General features: G+C 43.0%; 1 protein-coding gene across 9 annotated transcripts in view; it reads right to left on the reverse strand.

Annotated features, from left to right (window-relative positions):
- Positions 1-20,653, reverse strand: part of LOC136004317 (RING finger and SPRY domain-containing protein 1) — a 66,485-nt gene that overhangs the window by 22,440 nt on the left and 23,392 nt on the right. For 5 of the 9 annotated variants that reach the window (XM_065660714.1, XM_065660717.1, XM_065660711.1 and 2 more), the window contains 8 exons: positions 18,050-18,232; positions 15,466-15,962; positions 8,580-8,632; positions 7,051-7,163; positions 4,409-4,535; positions 2,160-2,218; positions 1,745-1,811; positions 940-1,071 (listed from right to left, as the gene is read on the reverse strand). In XM_065660714.1, the coding sequence (XP_065516786.1) occupies positions 940-1,071; positions 1,745-1,811; positions 2,160-2,218; positions 4,409-4,535; positions 7,051-7,163; positions 8,580-8,632; positions 15,466-15,812 (898 nt within the window). In that variant the 5' untranslated portion in view covers positions 15,813-15,962; positions 18,050-18,232. Of the gene's footprint in view, positions 1-939; positions 1,072-1,744; positions 1,812-2,159; positions 2,219-4,408; positions 4,536-7,050; positions 7,164-8,579; positions 8,633-15,465; positions 15,963-16,461; positions 16,591-18,049; positions 18,233-20,653 lie in introns of all 9 variants that reach the window. The other 4 variants (XM_065660718.1, XM_065660716.1, XM_065660720.1 and 1 more) reach the window with 4 other exon arrangements.

Below are 20,653 nucleotides of genomic sequence, written 5' to 3' on the forward strand. Positions count from 1 at the left end.
GCAACGTGCTGATTCCCAGCAAAAGCAGCAGGCTGGCTTCAAGGGTATTCAAAGGATATTGAAAACCTTTAGATTTTTCAAATGCTACTGTAAATAGCCTGGTGGGGTAGCGGAGGGTGTGAGGGGATGTCACCTTCATAGGTTGACCCTCCAAGGTGGAAGAAAATGATGTGTAATTGTTAACAATTTCCATTAAATGCCTCCCAAAATATAGACATGACAGCCACATGGAGAATGCATGCCAGACCGGTTTTGTGATCAATGAGTCTATTGTATTACAAGTCATTACCATCAAGTACAACAAAACAAGAACCGTAGCCCAGGACCCAAACCTGATAAACACTAAAGCAGCAAATGCTGGCTGCAAATAAGGTATGAAATACTGAAACTCTAAGACCAAGCTCAACAACTCTGAGAGCAAATACATCAACATTGTGATGAGTAACTATTAATCCGAAACAATGACTGTTTATCGCAAATACAATTAGACACACTCTGGTCAGACCTGTCTTTATTTCAACCCTTTGTGCCCCACGTTGGGCACCAAAAAGAACTGTTGTGGTTTAAGCCCAGCCAGTAACACAGAACCACGCAGCTGCTAGCTCACTCTCCCCCATTCTTCCCTCTCCTGCTCCCGGAGGTATGGGTAGGAGAATCCAAAGAATATAAATCCCACAGGTAAGAACAGTCCAGTAACTAAGGTACAATACAGAACTACTACTATTACCACCAATAATAATAATGATAATGGAAATAACAAGGGGAGAGAATATAAAACTAAGATGGGAATAAGAAAAGAAAACAATGAACACAAGTGATGCAAAATACAATTGCTCACCACCCGCCGACTGATACCCAGCCTGACCCGAGCAGCAATCTGGGCCTTCTGGATGACTCTCCCCAGTTTATATACTGAATCCATCGTTTTCTTATACCTACACAGATTGTCTAAACTCCACTGGGCACAGAACCCAACCTGACGTTTTAAATAGTCTGGATTATCTGTCCATTTCTCAAGCAGGATCAGTTGGTCGCTAATGCATGATTGAGAAATTGTCAGTTTATTTTCACCTGCAATGACAGCAAAAAAGAATAAATGTTATAAACTAGTGACAAGTTCAGTTAAAAATAGTAACATTCTACAAATGCAGTAGAACCCCCCCTAAACCTATTACAAACAGCATAAATTTCTTTCCCCAAGCAGATGTGCATTAACTTCACACTCCAATATACCAGTCCTCAGCACAGAGCTTCATCAAGAGGCTATTATATCACAGCTGTTCTCCATCTCTCTAACAGAGATTTATTTCCTTTCAAATAACAAAGGTCTTATGTCATAAGTCTTTATGCAGCAATTTTGAAGCTGAGAAGGACTGAGTTTCCACAAATCCCTTAATGGTTTGTGGGTGGGGTGTTGTTAAAGCAATAAGTATTTTTTCCTGCTTGCAAATACCCAATCATAGCTGTTCTCTACCTGTAATAGATTTATTTCAGTGACAAAGGCCTCATGGCATGAGTCTTTCTACATCAATTTCCAACTGGGAAGGACTGCACTGAGTTTCAGCAAATATCTCAAGAGTTTGCAGGGGTAGAGGGATGTCAATAAAGCAGTAAATATTTCTTGCCTAAGTGGACAAACATTTCTCTTCCATACTTATGTTTACACCAACCCAGCCTCTCATGCTCCCAAGTTACAGTAGAAGCATAGTATGGCTGTTAAGAGCAGTATCAGGCTAATACTTACTTGTTTGTGCAAACTTCTCCAGTGCTATTAGTGCAAAAAGCATCACTGTCGGATGGGACTGGAAGTTCTAAACATGGGCAGGAAGAAAAGTTATTTAATAAACACCCAGCACGGATGGGTTGGAGAAGCTGTTAGTCTGCCACAGAATGCTTAAGGTTGAAGGGGAACTCCACAGCTCCTCTAGCTCAGCCTCCTGTGGAGAGCTGGTTTGAGATCAGGCTGCTCAGTGCCTTGTCCTAGTGACTTCTAATTATCTCCAAAGATGGAGATCCTAGAGACTCTCTGGAATCTCAACTTTCTGTAACAGATATTACCAGTATTTACCAAATATGACCCTAACTTTTCACAATAATAACAAAAAAAAGCATTTTAACTGTTATGTATAGATACATACAAAAAGATGGAAGACACTTACCAGGCTGTAAAGTAAATATTCCAATATGCCTGGGCTGAGTAAGCCTATGCTCGCAGGACCTACAAGGACATTAAAAGTTGACCACATCCATGGGAACTACCCTATACTCATCATTGCACAGATCTTTTAAACACAAGACAAAAACTAAAGAACAAGAACTTCTCAGCAAAGCAGAACTATAACGTAGAATCCTTGAATCATTTGCGGTGGAAGGGACCTTACAGCTCATCCAGTTTCACCCCCCTGCCATGGCAGGGACACCTTCCACTAGAGCAGGTTGCTCCAAGCCCCCTCCAATCTGGCTTTGAACACTGCCAGGGATGGGGCAGCCACAGCTTCTCTGGGTAACCTGTACCAGCACCTCAGCACCCTCACAGGGAAGAATTTCTGCCTAAGATCTCATCTCAATCTCCCCTCTGGCAGGTTAAAGCCACTCCCCCTTATCCTGTCCCTGCAGGCCCTTGTCCAAAGCCCCTCTCCAGGTTTCTTGTAGCCCCTAAAGTAGTACCTAAACTGGAAGTTGCTCTAAGGTCTCCCCGGAGCCTTCTCTTCTCCAGGCTGAACAAGCCCAGCTCTCACAGCCTTTCTCCAAAGCAGAGCTGCTCCAGCCCTCAGAGCATCCTTGTGTCCTCCTCTGGACTCGCTTGAGCAGGTCCAAGTCCCAATGTATGTAGAACAATTATCGTTGTTCCCAGTAAAATATTTGGTACACATTTAATAATTACACAGTTACTGGCAAATTACAAACATATTCAGTTTACCTGCTGTAAATGGGTAGAGTTCTATCCACACTTCTAAGATTTTGAAGACTCTACCAGCCTCTGCTTATTATTTTCATGCTCATTACTTTTGAAAAGAGACCGGCTCCCTTTTACTTCCAGAATCAATGTATAAAGATCAGTAGCCCAAAATAAGTAAAACTGAGCATCTAATGCAGCCTACCTGATAGTTAATGATACAATTTGCATCAGCATCATAGCAAGCAGCCAATTTAAAAATAAAATTAAAAAAAAAAAAAAGCCCTGAAACACTGTGTGCTGAATCAAGAGAAAGGTACAAGGGAACCCAACTCTGGCATCTACAAACTCAAACAAATTGCAGTGAGTTCCAACACAGCATTAACAGATTTGCTGCCTGAGCTGATACAGCAAGATCTCTGTCCACTAAAATGAAAGTAGAGACAGTATCTAATTTTGACTTAGTGATAGGACAAGGGGTAATGGGTTCAAACTTAAACAGGGGAAGTTTAGGTTAGATATAAGGAAGAAGTTCTTTACTCTGAGGGTGGTGAGGCACTGGAATGGGTTGCCCAAGGAAGTTGTGAATGCTCCATCCCTGGCAGTATTCAAGACCAGGTTGGATGGAGACTTGGGTGACATGGTTTAATGTGAGGTGTCCCTGTCCATGGCAGGGGGGTTGGAACTAGATGATCTTAAGGTCTTTTCCAACCCTAACTATTCTATGATTCTATAACAGGGTAGAAGTATTATAGTATAAAAAAGCTTCCTGCCCTTGTTCTTTACTTTTTTTGACAGAAACACGGATTTTTTCTAATAACCATTAGGCGATACCAGACAACCACTTTTTCTTCCTTTTCCTGTCCACTTTCAGAAAAGGATCAAAAAGCTAGATACAAAATCAACCATCAGCAGGAAAGTAACTAAATCGTCAGTTTCCAGCAGGGTACTAGAAATGGCAAGGAATAAAAATTTCTGTATGAGAAGACACCTTAAAATAGAATCCCAGCAATTTTCTTTTAAGTAACATAGAAGAGGGAGTCTTTTCTGTGACCTACGATAGAACAATACACGTTTAGCAGAAAAAAATCCCATATTTTTTGTTTCTCTATAGCTTCCAAGTCTACTAATTTGATACTCCTGCCTATGGGTAAAAGAACTATGTGTTCTCAGTAATTCACACACAGCCAGAGTAGATCCACAGAAGAGACTGGTGACCAGTACTGAGGCAATATACCATAAGCAAACACTGATCCACAATCACTAACCACACATCAGAAGGATTTGATGCTTTTCAAGTATGTGGGATTGTGAACGGCTCATTCAGACCCAAGCTAGGGAGTGCTCAATGTTTTAATCATACAGTAGATTTTCACACGAGGTCTCCCCGCAATGTGAAACATTATTCAGTTCTAAGACAATGTTTCTGAACTCAGCTGCAGTACGGGTGCTACAGCAGATGGTGCCTCAGTGAGCCAAGTGCAAGCTTCCTGAAGAATTCCACAGCTTTACCTGCTAACTTCTCTGCTAAGCAGCCCAGCACTGCCGTTGTATTCCGGTGTTTGGCAGGGTGACAAGCATCCTGGCAAGCAGCAGCTCCACTTAAGTTTAATATTTCAGTTAACTTCTGTAATGCGTCCTGAAAAAGAAAAATCAGAAGTCTCATCATCAGTGTCAGATACAATTTTCCCCCTAAATCAATATAGTACAACCAATTATTTTTATATTATAGTACTAAAGTCGGCATCACATCACAGACAGCACAGGATGGTTATCTTTTAAGATAAGAAGGTAATACAGAACAGATGGGAAGAAAAGTTCAACATAACCAAGAGTTTTAACTTTACAATTAGCACCAAATTGGTCACTGGTGTGATCAACAACTTGGGACACTCTGGACATAGACAAGTAACCTACCTATAGCAATACAAATTAGACAAGTAGACAAAGGCAAACTACCAACCAGCACACCTGGTACACCATCTACTCTGTTTCCAGTGTCCTAAAACTCACCCTTTCCAAACTAAAAGGGCAGTTTCAAACTTTAGAATTCAGGACTGAAGAGATAAGCTCCCCAAAAAAAGAGCCCACAATCCCAATCATAAATTTAGGAAACTGTCAGCTTTGCAAGATGTCATAAATTATGTTCTTGAGGGAATAAATGGCTTTCTGTAGCCACACTAATTTAGGAAATCACCAATGACGGTAATTGTCCTGGGTTCAGCTATAGCAGTTATTTTCCTCCTTCCTAGTAGCTGGTGCAGTGCCGTGTTTTCAACTTTAGCCTGAGAACAGTGCTGATAGCAACAATTAAAAACATCGGTGTGTTAAGTAATGCTTACTCCGATCAAGGACTTTTAGTCTCATGCTCTGCCAGTGAGGAGGGGCACAAGAAGCCAGGAGGAAGCAGAGACAGGACACCTGAAACAAACTAGCCAAAGGGGTATTCCATTCCACAGCACATCATGCCCAGTATAGAAATTGAAGGGAGTTACTCAGAAGGCCCAGACTGCTGTTCGGGATTAGTTACTGGACTGTTCTTATCTCAACCTGTGGGATTTACATTCTTTTGATTCTCCTCCCCATCCCTCTGGGAGTGTGGGGGGAAGGGGAGGAGTGAGTGACGGATACCCAGCCTGACTGGAGCAGCGACCTGGCCTTTCAGGTAACTCCCCCGCAGTTTCTATACTGGGCATGATGTACTGTGGGATGGAATACCCCTTTGGCTAGTTTGGGTCAGACATCCTGTCTCTGCTCCCTCCTGACTTCCCGTACCTCTCCTCGCTGGCAGAGCATGAGACTGAAAAGTCCTTGATCAGGTTAAGCATTACTTAGCAACAACTAAAACATCAGTGTGTTATCAGCACTGTTCTCAGGCTAAAGTAAAAAACACAGCACTGCACCAGCTACTAAAAAGGAGAAAAATAACTATTACAGCTGAACCCAGGACAAGTGGTCAGTGAAAAGTATTCTAATTTGCCAAAACTCTATCTAAATATTTCATAGTTAAAAACACCTCATGTGTTTAACTGAACACACACTGGTGTTGTATTGCTTATGCACAGGATAGGAACAAATTCAGTAGGGACTTCTAAATGTGCAGCTTCCAGAACTGGAGAACAGAAAGACAGAACTTGGACTACTTTCATGATATCTGTAGAGCATACACGTACCACAGGGCAGTAGAGGAAAGCAGGAAAAGCAGCTAAAGACCAAAGACCTCTTGTTCTTCTCCATCAACAACATTCCCCCCCCCCCCCCCCCCCCCCCGGCTTCTAGCATTAAGTAGCAATTATCACAGAATCATAGAATAGTTAGGGTTAGAAAGGAACTTAAGATCATGAAGTTCCAAAAACCCTGCCATGGGCAGTGACACCTCACACTAAACCATGTCACCCAAGACTCTGTCTAACCTGGCCTTGAACACTGCCAAGGATGGAGTATTCACAACTACCTTGGGCAACCAATTCCAGTGCCTCACCACCCTCAGAGTAAAGAACTTCCTCCTTATATCTAATCTAAACTTCCCCTGTTTAAGTTTGAACCCATTACCCCTTGTCCTATCACTATAGTCTCTAATGAAGAATCCCTCCCCAACATCCCTGTAGCCCCCCTTCAGATACTGGAAGGCTGCTATGAGGTATCCACACAGCCTTCTCTTCCCCAGGCTAAACAGCCCCAACTCTCTCAGTGTGCCTTCATACGGGAGGTGCTCCAGTCCCCTGATCATCCTCGTGGCCCTCCTTTGGACCTGCTCCAACAGTTCCATGTCCTTTTTATGTTGAGGACTCCAGAACTGTACACAATACTCCAAGTGAGGTCTCACAAGAGCAGAGTAGAGGGGCAGGATCACCTCCTTTGACCTGTTGGTCACGCTCCTTTTGATGCAGCCCAGGATACGGTTGGCTTTCTGGGTCATGAGCGCACGCTGCTGGCTCATGTTCAGTTTCTCATTGACCAACATTATACATCATACCAAGTCATAATTATATAGCAAGTCACCACAAATTACTCCAAACTGCAAGTCACAGCCATTTTCTGAACAGCTCACAGTTTTGCATCACTGGTGAAACCCTCTCAGGAGCTATCATGGGTGTGACAACCACGAATAACTGAAATTCAACCACAGGTAAATATTTTTGCCTTAGACTCACTTTTGTTGGCAGCGGACATTCATCAAGTAGCAGCGTTATAACAGCTGGTCCCAGGGGATCTTCTAATGGAATAACTCTAATTAAAGATTGGACCACTTCCAACCAGCCTTCATCTGTCAACCACAAAACAGAAGTAACACTCAGAATTAACACTGCGATCCTGAAATGTTCAAAATACATCCCTAAATATAAATTGAAGAACAACCCAACAGTTTACCTTTTACATCAATATCTTGGTTGGCAGTAGGTTAGAAGTTTAAATTCAAGGAGAAAAAGGTTTACAGCAGCTTGGGTAATAGTGAAACCCTCTCTTGTTTGGAGAACAGTCTTGCCCAGGCCAGAGCATCCTTGAGCTCCCACTGGTATTAGGAAAGAACACTCATGACCAATATGGACAAGCACTTTGCTCCAGTGCGATACTCTAAGAGTTCAGTGTCCAATATCAACTCTTAAATGTGAAATGCTGCATCCATGATGACACTGAGTAAGTATTTCTTCTAGCAAGAATGGGAGGACTCTTCCTGAGTTCCCTCAAGTGGGGAGACATGAGCCTCTGAGGAACTGCATTAGTTTGTCCCATGCCTAGTGGTCTACAGAAAATGTTTTCCTAAGGAACAGCTCTCACTGCTTAATGAGTAGACAACAGCCTCTATTTGCAAGTACACAATAATCCACATATAAGATGTTAAACTACTAATAAAGTAAACCAGGTTCAGATTTACAAGAAAGTAGTTCCCTTCAAAGTGAAAATATAGACAGAGTCTGTATCTGCATATAGGAGAGTGAGGTTAAAGACACTTAGTGCTCCCTTCAACAGTGACAAATAGGTAATACACTGGAGTTTGAGTTTGTTTGCACATTCCCCTGAAAAACATTTACTGAAGTGTTATAATATCTAATCAGGTTGATTAATTCATGATGATCTAGAAATATATTTCTTAAGACCAGTAGCAACTCTACCAAGAGACAAAAATCTTGAGCTGAGAGAATTTCTCCAACTGTAACAAAGATGAAACAGCCCATGCTGACAAAGCTCATAATGCAGAACTTAGGGACAGGGTTGGAACAACTACATCAATAAAGCAGAGGTGAGCACAGCAAAACCCCAGACAAAAAGTATGTAGTATTTGCCAGCACAGGAGCACATGGGTTTAAACCATGTCTACCATACACATCTAGGTTGGCTCTGCCTTGCTGCAGACAGACATGCTTTGTAGCTTATGGTTTAATGCCGTTACGAGTTTTGGCCATCCGTTGGATGATTCTGGAGAATTCACATGGGAAGTTTAACAGAGTTCAAAGCTGAGGCAAAGGCAATAAGCTCAGTGAAGCTTCTGAAGAGTAGAACTGTATTTTGGATCCCACCTCTCTAGAGCTACATAAAATCATAACTCATATTGCTCACATGCATTTGTCTTTGCAAAGAAAAGAGGGTTGTGGCTTTTTTTGGGTTGGTTTTTTGTTTGGGGTTTTTTTTTCTTTTGTGCTTTGGAACCACAACTGAAATGCCCAACACAATGCCCTGATACCTGTTTCTGCCATTTCATGCAACGTGATCATTGAATAAGGAGGCTCCTGGTCACTGAAAGAGATATTACACAGGTCAAATTTTATGCACAATCATCAACATAATACACTAAATGATAATACACAGACAGAAAATTACTCCAGTATTTAACAAAAGGAAGTTTCATCAAAAAGCAGACTGCTAATGCCACTTTCAGATCTGAAACACAGATGGGAATGGAGCCTCTCTCTGGCTCAAAATCAACATCTTCATATCTACAATAGCTGATGAATAAAATGGTGATCCATATCTGCATGTCTAAAAGCTGAACATAATCCCTAGCCTTAGTGCTACTCATTAGCAGGGTTCCTTGGAGTATGAAACGAGACTGCTCTTGGCTCACTTCACAATCTCTGGTACAGTGCACAAGGGACACAGCTTAAACATACTTTCCCCCAGAAATTCTCTGCTAAATATATAAACACTAAAAAAGAACAAAACAAAAAACACCCACAAAATGACATGTAAGCCATCTGTGAGCATCACAGACTTCAAACTCAGTAACAAGAACTGTAAGAGGTAGGTAAGGCAGTTGAACAGAAGCTATTTAACCCAGTCACCTTTCCAACATGAAAACCATTAAGAGTTCAAATTAGATCAGTTCCTAAGGCTTGGTGCTGGAGCAAGGACAAGAAGCTATGGCCAGGTCTGCCCATCTGAGCATTCACTGCTACTGGGAGTTCCTAAAGCAAGATCTCAAAATCCCATTCAGTAAGCAGCATAAAAATCATTCACAACAGCATGACCTAAATGCTATGTTTGAGCACTGCAGATTAACCCCAGGCTTAGAATGATACGTGCCATGCTCAATTTCTATCACACAGCTCTGAAATTAAATTAGAAACGTAAAATACAAATGAATTTTAGAAAATAATTTCAACACAGATTAATCATGCAGATAAAAAAACTTTCCATAGAAGGAAAAAAGCTTATAAAAGGTGGAAGTTAGGACAGGCAGCCCCGGGAAGAATACAGGGACACTGACCAGGAAGCTAGGAACCAGGTCAGGAAAGTTAAGGCCCACTTAGAATTGAGACCGGCCAGGGATATCAAGGATAACAGGAAAGTCTTCTATAAGTATGTTGCCACCAAAAGGAAATCTAAGAATAATGTGGCCCTCTCTGGAAGGAAACAGAAACACTAGCTACCCTGGATTTGGAGAAGGCTGAGGTTCTCAATGAATTCTTTGCCTTGGTCTTCACTGGCAAGTGCTCTGGCAACACTGCTCAAGTCTTGGAAGGCAGAAACAGGGACTGTGAAAATGAAGACCTTAGGCCCACTATACGAAAGGATCAGGTTTGAGATCATCTTAAGAACCTGAAAGCGCACAAGTCCATGGGACCTCATGAAATCCATCCGCGGGTCCTAAAGGAGCTGATGGATGAAGTTGCTAATCCACTGTCCATCATATTTGGAAAATCATGGCAGTCAGGTGAAGTTCCCGACGACTGGAAAAAGGGAAATATAACCCCCATTTTCAAGAAGGGGAAAATGGATGACCCAGGGAATTACAGACCACTCAGTCCCACCGCTGCCTGGCAAAATCTTGGAGCACATTCTCCTGGAAGGCATGCTAAGGCACATGAAAAACAAGGGGGGTGGTGACAGCCAACATTGCTTCACTAAAGGCAAATCATACCTGACCAACTTGGTGGCCTTCTATGAAGGGGCTACAAAACTGATGGACAGGGGCAGAGCAGTTGATATCATCTACCTGGACTTGTGCAAAGCATTCAACACTGTCCCACATAAAAACCTTGTCTCTTAATTGGAGAAACATCAATTTGATAGATGGACCACTTGGTGTCTAAAGAACTGGCTGGATGGCCACACACAAAGAGTTGGGGTCAATGGCTCAATGTCCAGTTGGAGACCAGACGTGTCCCTCAGGGGTCAGTGTTGGGACCGATCTTGTTCAACATCTTTGTCGGTGACATGGGCAGTGGGATTGAGTGTGCCCTCAGCAAGTTTGCCGATGACACCAAGCTGTGTGGTTTGGTTGAGATGCTGGAGGGAAGGAATGCCATCCAGAGGGACCTTGACATGCTTGTGAGGTGGGCCGATGCCCACCTTATGAAGTTTAACCACGACAAGTGCAAGGTCCTACACCTGGGTCGGAGGAATCCCAGGCACAGCTACAGGCTGGGCAAAGAAGAGATTCAGACCAGTCCTGAAGAGGAATTGGGGGTGATGGTCAATGAGAACATGAGCCAGCTTCAACATGCACTCACAGCCCAGTAAGTCAACCGTATCCTGGGCTGCATCAAAAGGAGCAGTAGGTTGAAGGAGGTGATCCTGCCCCTCTACTCTGCTCTTCTAAGACCCCACTTGCAGCAATGTGTGTGGTTCTGGTGTCCTCAACATAAAAAGGACATGGAGCTGTTGGAGCAAGTCCAGAGTAGGGCCAGGAGAATGATAAGGGGCTGAAGCCCTTATCACCTGCTACAAGCTCAGGAGTGCTGCATCCCAACTAGAAGGAAGTGCAGCAGGAGGGCCAGGAGACCTCCTTGGATGGATAAGGAGCTGCTGAGGAAAATTCAAAGGAAAAAAGAGGCTTATATAAAATGGAAGCAAGGACAGGCGTCCTGGGTAAAGTACAGGGATGTTGTCCGGGAAGCTAGGGACCAGGCTAGGAAGGCTAAGGCCCAGTTAGAATTAAACCTAGCCGGGGTGTTAAGGATAATAGGAAGGGATTCTACAGGTACGTAGCAAACAAAAAACAGACTAGGGACAAAATAGGCCCCCTGAGGAAGCTTTCGGGAGAACTGGCTACGCAGGATTTGGAGAAGGCAGAGGTTCTGAATGACTTCTTCGCCTCGGTCTTCACTGGCAAAGGCTCTGACTGCACCACCCAGTTCTTAGAAAGTAGATGCAGGGGCTGTGAGAATGAAGACCTTGGGCCCACTGTAGGAGAGGATCTGGTTCGAGACCATCTTAAAAATCTGAACGCACACAAGTCCGTGGGACCTGATGGAATCCATCCACGGGTCCTGAAGGAGCTGGCAAATGAAGTTGCTAAGCCACTGGCCATCGTATTTGAAAAATCATGGCAGTCAGGTGAAGTTCCCGATGACTGGAAAAAGGGAAATATAACCCCCATTTTCAAGAAGGGGAAAATGGAAGACCCGGGGAATTACAGACCAGTCAGTCTCACCTCTGTGCCTGGCAAAATCTTGGAACACATTCTCCTGGATGGCATGCTAAGGCACATGAAAAGCAACAAGGTGCTTGGTGACAGCCAGCATGGCTTCACTAAGGGGAAATCCTGCCTGACCAATTTGGTGGCCTTCTATGATGGGGCTACAGAATTGATGGGTAAGGGTAAAGCAGTTGACGTCATCTACCTGGACTTGTGCAAAGCGTTTGACACTGTCCCACACAACATCCTTCTCTCTAAATTGGAGAGATATCAATTTGATGGATGGACCACTCGGTGGATAAAGAACTGGCTGGACAGCTGCACACAAAGAGTTGTGGTCAATGGCTCAATGGCCGGCTGGAGACCGGTAACGAGTGGTGTCCCTCAGGGATCGGTGTTTGGACCAGTCTTGTTTAACATCTTCGTCGCTGACATGGACAGTGGGATTGAGTGCACCCTCAGCAAGTTTGCCGATGACACCAAGCTGTGTGGTCCGGTTGATATGCTGGAGGGAAGGGATGCCATCGAGAGGGACCTTGACACGCTTGTGAAGTGGGCTGATGCCAACCTTATGAAGTTCAACCACGACAAGTGCAAGGTCCTACACCTGGGTCGGAGCAATCCCAGGCACAGCTACAGACTGGGCAAAGAAGAGATTCAGAGCGGCCCTGCAGAGAAGGACTTGGGGGTGCTGGTCGATGAGAAAATGAACATGAGCCGGCAGTGTGCACTCGCAGCCCAGAAAGCCAACCGTATCCTTGGCTGCATCAAAAGGAGTGTGACCAACAAGTCGAAGGAGGTGATCCTGCCCCTCTACTCTGCTCTTGTGAGACCTCACCTGGAGTATTGTGTCCAGTTCTGGTGTCCTCAACTTAAAAAGGACATGGAACTGCTGGAACAAGTCCAGAGGAGGGCCACGAGGATGATCAGGGGACTGGAGCACCTCCCGTATGAAGACCGGCTGAGGAAGTTGGGGCTTTTCAGCCTGGAGAAGAGAAGGCTGCGTGGAGACCTAATAGCAGCCTTCCAGTACCTGAAGGGGGCCTATAGGGATGCTGGGGAGGGACTCTTTGTCAGGGACTGTAGTGACAGGACAAGGGGTAACGGGTTAAAACTTAAACAGGGGAAGTTTAAATTGGATATAAGGAGGAAATTCTTTCCTGTTAGGGTGGTGAGACACTGGAATCGGTTGCCCAGGGAGGTTATGAGTGCTCCATCCCTGGCGGTGTTCAAGGCCAGGTTGGATGAAGCCTTGTGTGGGATGGTTTAGTGAGAGGTGTCCCTGTCCATGGCAGGGGGGTTGGAACTAGGTGATCTTGAGGTCCTTTCCAACCCTAACTATTCTATGATTCTATGATTCTATGAAGCACCTCCCATATGAAGACAGGCTAAGAAAGTTGGGGCTGTTCAGCCTGGAGAAGAGAAGGTTTTGCAGAGACCTCATAGCAGCCTTCCAGTGTCTGAAGGGGGCTACAAGGATGCTGGAGAGGGACTCTTCATCAGGGACTGTAGTGGTAGGACAAGAGGGAAAAGGGTCGAACTTAAACAAGGGAAGTTCAGGTTGGATATAAGGAGGAAGTTCTTTACTGTAAGGATGGTGAGGCACTGGAACAGGTTGCCCAGAGAAGCTGCGGCTACCCCATCCCTGGCAATGTTCAAGGCCAGGTTGGACAGAGCTTTGGGCGACATGGTCTAGGGTGAGGATGCCTACCCATGACAGGGCGGTTGGAACAAGATGATCTTAAGGTCCTTTCCAACCCTAACTATTCTATGATTCTACACTGAAAAACAAGACCTCCAGACATGATATTTTTTCTAAGTGAACATTCCTATTAATCTAAGAAGGGTTTATAATTAGCTTCAAGTCTAGCAGAACAGCTTCTTAAACTTTTTTCAGACATATTTAGAGATCTTGCCTTGTGAACAGACCCCTCCATTATTCATAACCATAGCTCTTTGTCTTATCTGCAAGAACTTGCAATATTTAGCTGCATTATAAAACTAGCTGGGGCTTGCAAAACAAGGGAAACCAGCATTCCAGTACAGCCCCTTTTTGGGCTCCTCACGACCAGACATCAAAAGAATGAGTCTAGCAGAGGGCTTCCAAGATGGTTGATGGCTGAAAAATATGTCACAGAAGCAGAAGCTATGAGAAATAGGTTTGTTCATCCATAAGGGGGAGTAGTGGAAAGGAGAAGAAATCATACTGCTGTCTGCAACTATGTAATGGGAAAGAGCAGAGAGGACATTCAGATTTTTCAGAGTTGCATGGAACAGGGGTGTGTTAGAACATAGGAAATTCCAACTTTTAAAACTATTTACTATTTAAGTCATGGGCATGGTCAAACACTAGAACGGGGACCCAAGGATGTGGAGGATTCTCTATATCATGAAGATGTTCAACACTTGACTGGGTAAAATCATGAGCCACCTGCTCCTGCTAGAACTGGGTTTTAAGCAGGAGGCTGGAGTGGATGATCTTCATGAGGTCCCTTCCAACCCATGTGGTTATGGGAGTCTCAAAGTATTTCACTGGAGTCTGTATTAAATAAGAAACACGGTAGCTTCAGGAATTTATCAGAAACAGGACTCCAGGATCAGCAAAATAACTGCTTATTGTCCCCCTGTAGCATAGGAAAGCACTTACAAGATTACAAAACTGATTGCAAGACCCACAGGAACAGGATCAACTATGCATGAAGTGTTGTGAAACAGCTTAAGAAGCCGAACTTAGGGGAAAGGGGAAGGCATGCAAGATTAGGGAGAGGCTTTCAAAACAGTTTTAACTTTATGATTTGAAGACAGACCACAAAATAAAACCTGTTAAGAAAACCAAACCCCTTAGATTTAAATGTTCAGGAAAAAAAAAAAAATAAAAATCCTGTTATTTCCATTTAAAGCATTTTACAGCAGGAAGACAAACTCTGCAGGCACATTTCAAAGTAACAATGCAGATATATGAATCAAGGCTCACATTCTGAGCCTCGTCCACCTTAAACTCAAACCCTAGCTGTGAAGCTAGAATAGTTCCTTTCCTTCTGTTTCGGCCTTTCCAATTCCTAGCCTGCACCTAATCTAAAAGGTGATGAGCTAACTTATCCCATCATTTGAAAGGTCCTTTAAAAACTTTGTAGAAAACAATGCAAAACAAACAAAAATGATGAAACCATAAATATCCCCCTTAATGGGTGCTTTGAGCATGTAAAGAACACAGTTGAACAGTCACAACATGCAGTCCCTTAAAAGTAGAGAGAAAACCTCAGTCTGTTTATACAAGCTAACAAAGATCAAAGCTTCTCAGTTTTGCTTAACTATTTCCAAAGAAATGTAAATACAGCCTGAAAACAAAAAACTTGCACAACAATCAATTTTTAGGAGAGAAGTTCCCAAACTCTGAAGTGTTTGTTGCTTCCTAAACTGTGTATCTATGCCAGGTAAGAAACACTGAACACACTCCTCATCCCACCTGCGTGTAGTGCCATACAGGAATTGTGAGAAAGCTCTCAGCTCCTGGGAGAGTCTGTACCTGTGCACTTCAGAGCTACTTCTATTACCTAGGAAAGGTGCTCCTCTCCTAAGCCTCCAGATGGAAACACGCAGCTGCTTCAGGGAGGGTCAGGTGCAGACTGGTGAGAGGATGGAGCCACAGTTTGAAAGGAGACAAGAACATTTTCACTCATGTTGGATTATTCCTTGAGGAGGTACTTACTTATCTACTAATGTCCGAATTACAGCCAATGTGTCGAGTACTAGTCCATCCACATTCTGTTTTTTCCTTCTTGGTTCATGAGGCCCTCGACCCCTCCTGGGTGGACGGACAGGGTCCCTTGGGTGGCTTCTTGCTTCAGGTACATGTACTCTACTGTTCTCCATTTGCTGATTCCGAGATTCCACATTGTCTTCTGCTCCACTGTCATCATGGCAAACACATGAGTTTCCCATATTGCCAGCCCCCAGGGCTCCCAGTAAATGGGGAATGTGGTGCTCCAATGTTAACTGTAAACTTTGAAAAAGGCTTCTGCTAGCATAGAACACAACTAAAGCAACTACAATCATCTAGAAAGTTTTAAGAGTAATGTTTGTGTGATCCTGAATCATGATTTATTTGCATTATAAGCATTGCTACCAGCTGGAATGAATGGGAAGTCAGAGACTTAGTTTCTGATACAATCAGTTAAAATACACGTTGGTCATCCAGAAGGAGGTCTGAAAAAGCAAATCCAAAACAAAAGTCAGTGTTTCTACTTCTAATGAATAGCAGAAGAATTCCTATTTTAGTCAACAGAATCAGTCTTGGTGGATAAAGCACCTCAGAAACAAAGTTTGTACCTGAAATCTATTGCAGGGAACAGGAAAGGAAGTAAGAGGAGGAGAAGGAAGTGCCCTGGGTAAAGTAGCTCTCACCCACACACCATTCCTTTCTATACTACCTATTATTTCCCCTTTCTTCCATGGGTTTTTGGATGAAGAGAAACAACTTTGTCTAGCACAGTGTCTAGCACGCTTTAAATCTATGACACTGCAACCCTTTAAGTACTACGTATTACCAAACCAATTTCATTTGTTCTTTACCCTTTATAAAGGCATACTGCTTAGGCCATCCAAATAAAGGCTGAATACTTAAGGGTCTCATTTTGCATCAGGAATATTCAGTATCATTTCCAGAATCTACAAAATAGCCAAAATTGTAAAGAATTGAACTTACAGTTATAGCATATCTCAACAAACTGTAGATTTAACAGTGAACTGTTTAGTCCATCTGTGCATAAACATGTCTTTTGGAATGTTCCTACATCAACTGGATCCTTACCCAAAGAAGCACCAAGTACCAACCCTGAAATAAACAGGAATTGCAGACACCATTTTAATGCCTACAGATCTAACTGGGATTTCAAAAGGGGTGTTTTCTGTGCAGGTTTATGCTTGTTCAGATCTAGTGTCAAACCAATCTTCCCTTTTTGAAAACGAGAGCTAATTCAATTATTCCTTTGTTCTTTATACAAATGGTTTGGATCAAATACAGGCCCACGAGCAACTGAGATTGTAGGGCAGTCCCTCCGAGCCATTACACTGAGAATGCTAGCAAGAGCAAAAATATTCAGACCCCCATTTCATCAGAAGTGATTTTTTCAAGTCATAGGGTGTATGATCTATTAAAATCTCACCTAAAATAAAGCCTTACAAAAGATATCATTTCACTACTTAAGCACTTCAGGTATGCCAGAATAAATAACTTTTAAGACTAAGCACATTTTATACTTTTAAGAATCAAGTTTAACTTGAGTTAAGCTACAAGTTATAGTGAATATCCTGTAACAGGTTATTACTATTCTACAATCATTAAATAATTTATTTAACAGTACACATGTGGCACCATGAACTTAAAAGAAAGGCTTTCAGACATGAAAGGCTGCCATTTGGGACAAGATCATAACAACATTACTTGGGAAGCAAGACAGTGGTCATATGAGCAAGTCTCTGGATGTCCAGCTGTCACTAGAGAGCACTGCAAACAAGCTCTTGGACTCTTCTCTAGTTTGAAGTACATTATCTTCTTTTAGCACAGTGAAAGGTTCTGCATTAAGAAATTAACTGAAGGCTAATTAGGGAAGAAAAAAAATCCCTCAAAGGATATTAATTGCAAAAAAAAAAAATATTAAAAAAATTAAAAGATCTTGACAACTTGTTCAAGAAATTCCTAAACCACAGATCATTAGAAGGGTTCTGGCACAACAGTGTGCTTGCCTTACTCTCTAAGCAGTTGGATCACAACAAGAGGTAGGACACAAGGCTCAGGAGCTCTCCCATCTGAGCCATAGTCATCCAGTCAAAAGTACATGTGAGGGAGCCAGTAGAGATTGCATGGATCTTAAACAGAATTGTGCAAGATCACAACAGGTTCAAATGGTTGGGGGGGTGTGTGGGGGGTTATTTTTTAAAAAGAGCTAGTTACATTAAACACAAAACATGTCTTCCCAAGGAAAAAAAATATGCATGGATCTATGAATCAAGATAATTTAAGGGCATTATAGTAACATAATACTTAAATGTAAAACGGTTACAGATTTTGAACCTGAATTAAGCTGTTCTATAACTTACAAAAACGTTAACACAGTGAATCTCTTCTCATTAAAATGAGCATGGAAAAGCTGTATTTTATGAATTAGCAGTGAGTAAGAACCTACCTAAGGAACAAAAATAGACATAAGATCAAAATTGATAAGTGAAATCTAGGTTTTTCTAGTTGACAAATTAAAAGCACGATTAAAAACAAGTGGTTCTGATCAACTCACCCTTAGGTATGTTTGGCTCAGGAACAGCTGGGATTGTTCACAAAGAGCTGTAACAGAAGTGGACTGTACTTCAGGGCGTAGATGCAGTTGTATCTGGAACAGCAGCAATCTGTAAGCCTTTATGGTGGGCAGCAAGTCAGGGCTGACCCTGCTTTCACTTTTAGGAACTATGCTGAAGAGTCTCTGAAGACAGATGGAAAAGAACAAACAATTCACTTGGAAACTGCCTCTAAGGTAGATGTTTTCCACCTCCTTCCTAGACCTCCCATGACACCAAGCCATGCTGTTATTTTCAGCTACATTCAGCCTTACAGGGGATATGCTCTTGAGGTTTCAAAAAACAGTTTGCCACCTACTAGCTTTAGGACTAGACACAGCTACTGAAAAACACAATCTGTTTTTTACAGCCTTGGTACTTGAGACACCATAGCACCAAATGCAGAGCAGTGACTAACACCTTGCCTCAAATTACTGCTTACAGGAGGAAGAGGAGCACAATAGTATCTGTTCCAGGTCACCCTCAAGTAAGGAAAGCAGAACATAAAAGCAAGTACACTATAAAAGTTGATTATATGAAAAGTGACAGGATAAACTCCCCTTATTTAGTAGAAGCCAAATTGGACAGCACAGCCTTGGCTGTTGCTTACCATCATTTACAAGTTCTCTGTCAAGCCTCAGACAAACCGAGAAGCTCAATAATTAGAAACATAAGGTAGAAGGCGGAGAGAGCTGGGCCTGTTCAGCCTGGAGAAGAGAAGGCTCTACGGAGACCTTAGAGCAGCTTCCAGTGCCTAAAGTGTCTACAAGAAACCTGGAGAGGAGCTTTGGACAAGGGCCTGTAAGGAAAGGATAAAGGGGAATGGCTTTAACCTGCCAGATGGGAGACTGAGATGAGATCTTAGGCAGAAGTTCTTCCCTGTGAAGTTGCTGAGGTGCTGGCACAGGTTGCCCAGAGAAGCTGTGGTTGCCCCATCCCTGGCAGTGTTCAAGGCCAGATTGGATGGGGTTTGGAGCAACTTGGTCTAGTGGAAGGTGTCCCTGCCCATGGCAGGGGGTTGAAACTTTAAGGTCCCTTTCAACCCAAACCAGTCTGGGATTCTATGAAGAGTGCTACAGATCTGCCTTGCAAACCAGATTATCTGAACAGAGTATCAATGCATGAGGAAAGGTTCTGATGTGCAGAGGAAAAGCTCTTTAAGAGAAGTCTTTTAAAACAGTGATGCACTGGATTGCAGGAGAGCTGGGGCATTTTTTAAGGGCAGCTTTACAACATAATGAACTTCATCATTTGGCTGCCAGTGGCCATCCTGACTCCCTCACCCAGACTGCTGAAGAAAAGATGATGAAGGCATCAAACTTTAATTCAGGTCAGCTTCATGATGGAACAGTGGGGGGAAATACAGCAGAGAGGGAGATGCAAGCGATAAGTGATCAATTCTGCTTCTGCCCAAACTTAGAGACCTCAGAGACACAGCCAACACACAAGAACAAAAGCATCGTGTACATCATGAAAGATGCACAAGATATTATTGTTTCAGTATGATGTAACAATCTCTGCATACAGAGATGGAAAGAAATTTAAAAATTAACTTCAAGCCTAATTTTGGAAAATCTCTGCTCTCAGTAAAACCTTGACACAAAAATGTTTTGTTTGGGCTTTTAATTCTAAAAATACTTCACAGTCCACTTACAAATACTGTGGGAATAAAAGGGGGCTTTTTAAATACTTTGCCTAAACCAAGAAAAAAAATTCAAGGAACAAACCAAGAATGTTACAACAGCAGCACTGAGAGAGGCCAAGAGAAGCCTCCTGTCCTACCTGGCAGCAGGCAGCTAAAGCCAAGCTTAACAGCTAAGCACATACTAAGACAAACAGGCACTTTCATAGTGTTCAGCAGTTACACAGCCAAGTATCTGCAACTGCTCTGAAAATTCAGCAGTCTTCCATAAGGCCATGACCAACTGTTAAGCAAAGAGCGCCAGTTTCCTTATGAATTATGCTATAGGAGAATTCAGTGTGGCTTGCAACTTTTACCTTTTGTGTTTGAACATGCCCTCCAAACACTCTTTAACCCAAACATAATATGAGCTAACAGCTAAGATTCAACTAAGCAAAAGCACCATTTTCTTTAACAATTAGTGCAGGTCAAAGTAGAACTGAAAGTCTTCAGATGAAGCCACTGTGTGTGCAAATACCAGCAAGACCTAAGCTACAGTAAAACAGATTCTCCATGCTAAAAAGCTGTGAGCCTTTTCATATAATCATAGAATAGTTAGAGTTGGAAAGGACCTTAAGGTCATCAAGTTCCAGCTGCCCTGCCATGGGCAGGGACACCTCACACTAAACCATGTCACCCAAGGCTCTGTCCAACCCAGCCTTGAACACTGCCAGGGATGGAGCATTCACAACTTCATTGGGCAACCCATTCCAGTGCACTCAATCCCACTGTCCATGTCACCAAGAAAGATGTTGAACAAGACTGGTCCCAACACCGATCCCTGAGGTACACCACTCATTACTGGTCTCCAGCCAGACATTGAGCCATTGACCACAACTCTTTGTGTGCGGCTGTCCAGCCAGTTCTTTATCCACCGAGTGGTTAA

Source organism: Lathamus discolor, chromosome W (assembly GCF_037157495.1).
Source record: "Lathamus discolor isolate bLatDis1 chromosome W, bLatDis1.hap1, whole genome shotgun sequence".
Lineage (NCBI taxonomy): Eukaryota > Metazoa > Chordata > Aves > Psittaciformes > Psittacidae > Lathamus > Lathamus discolor.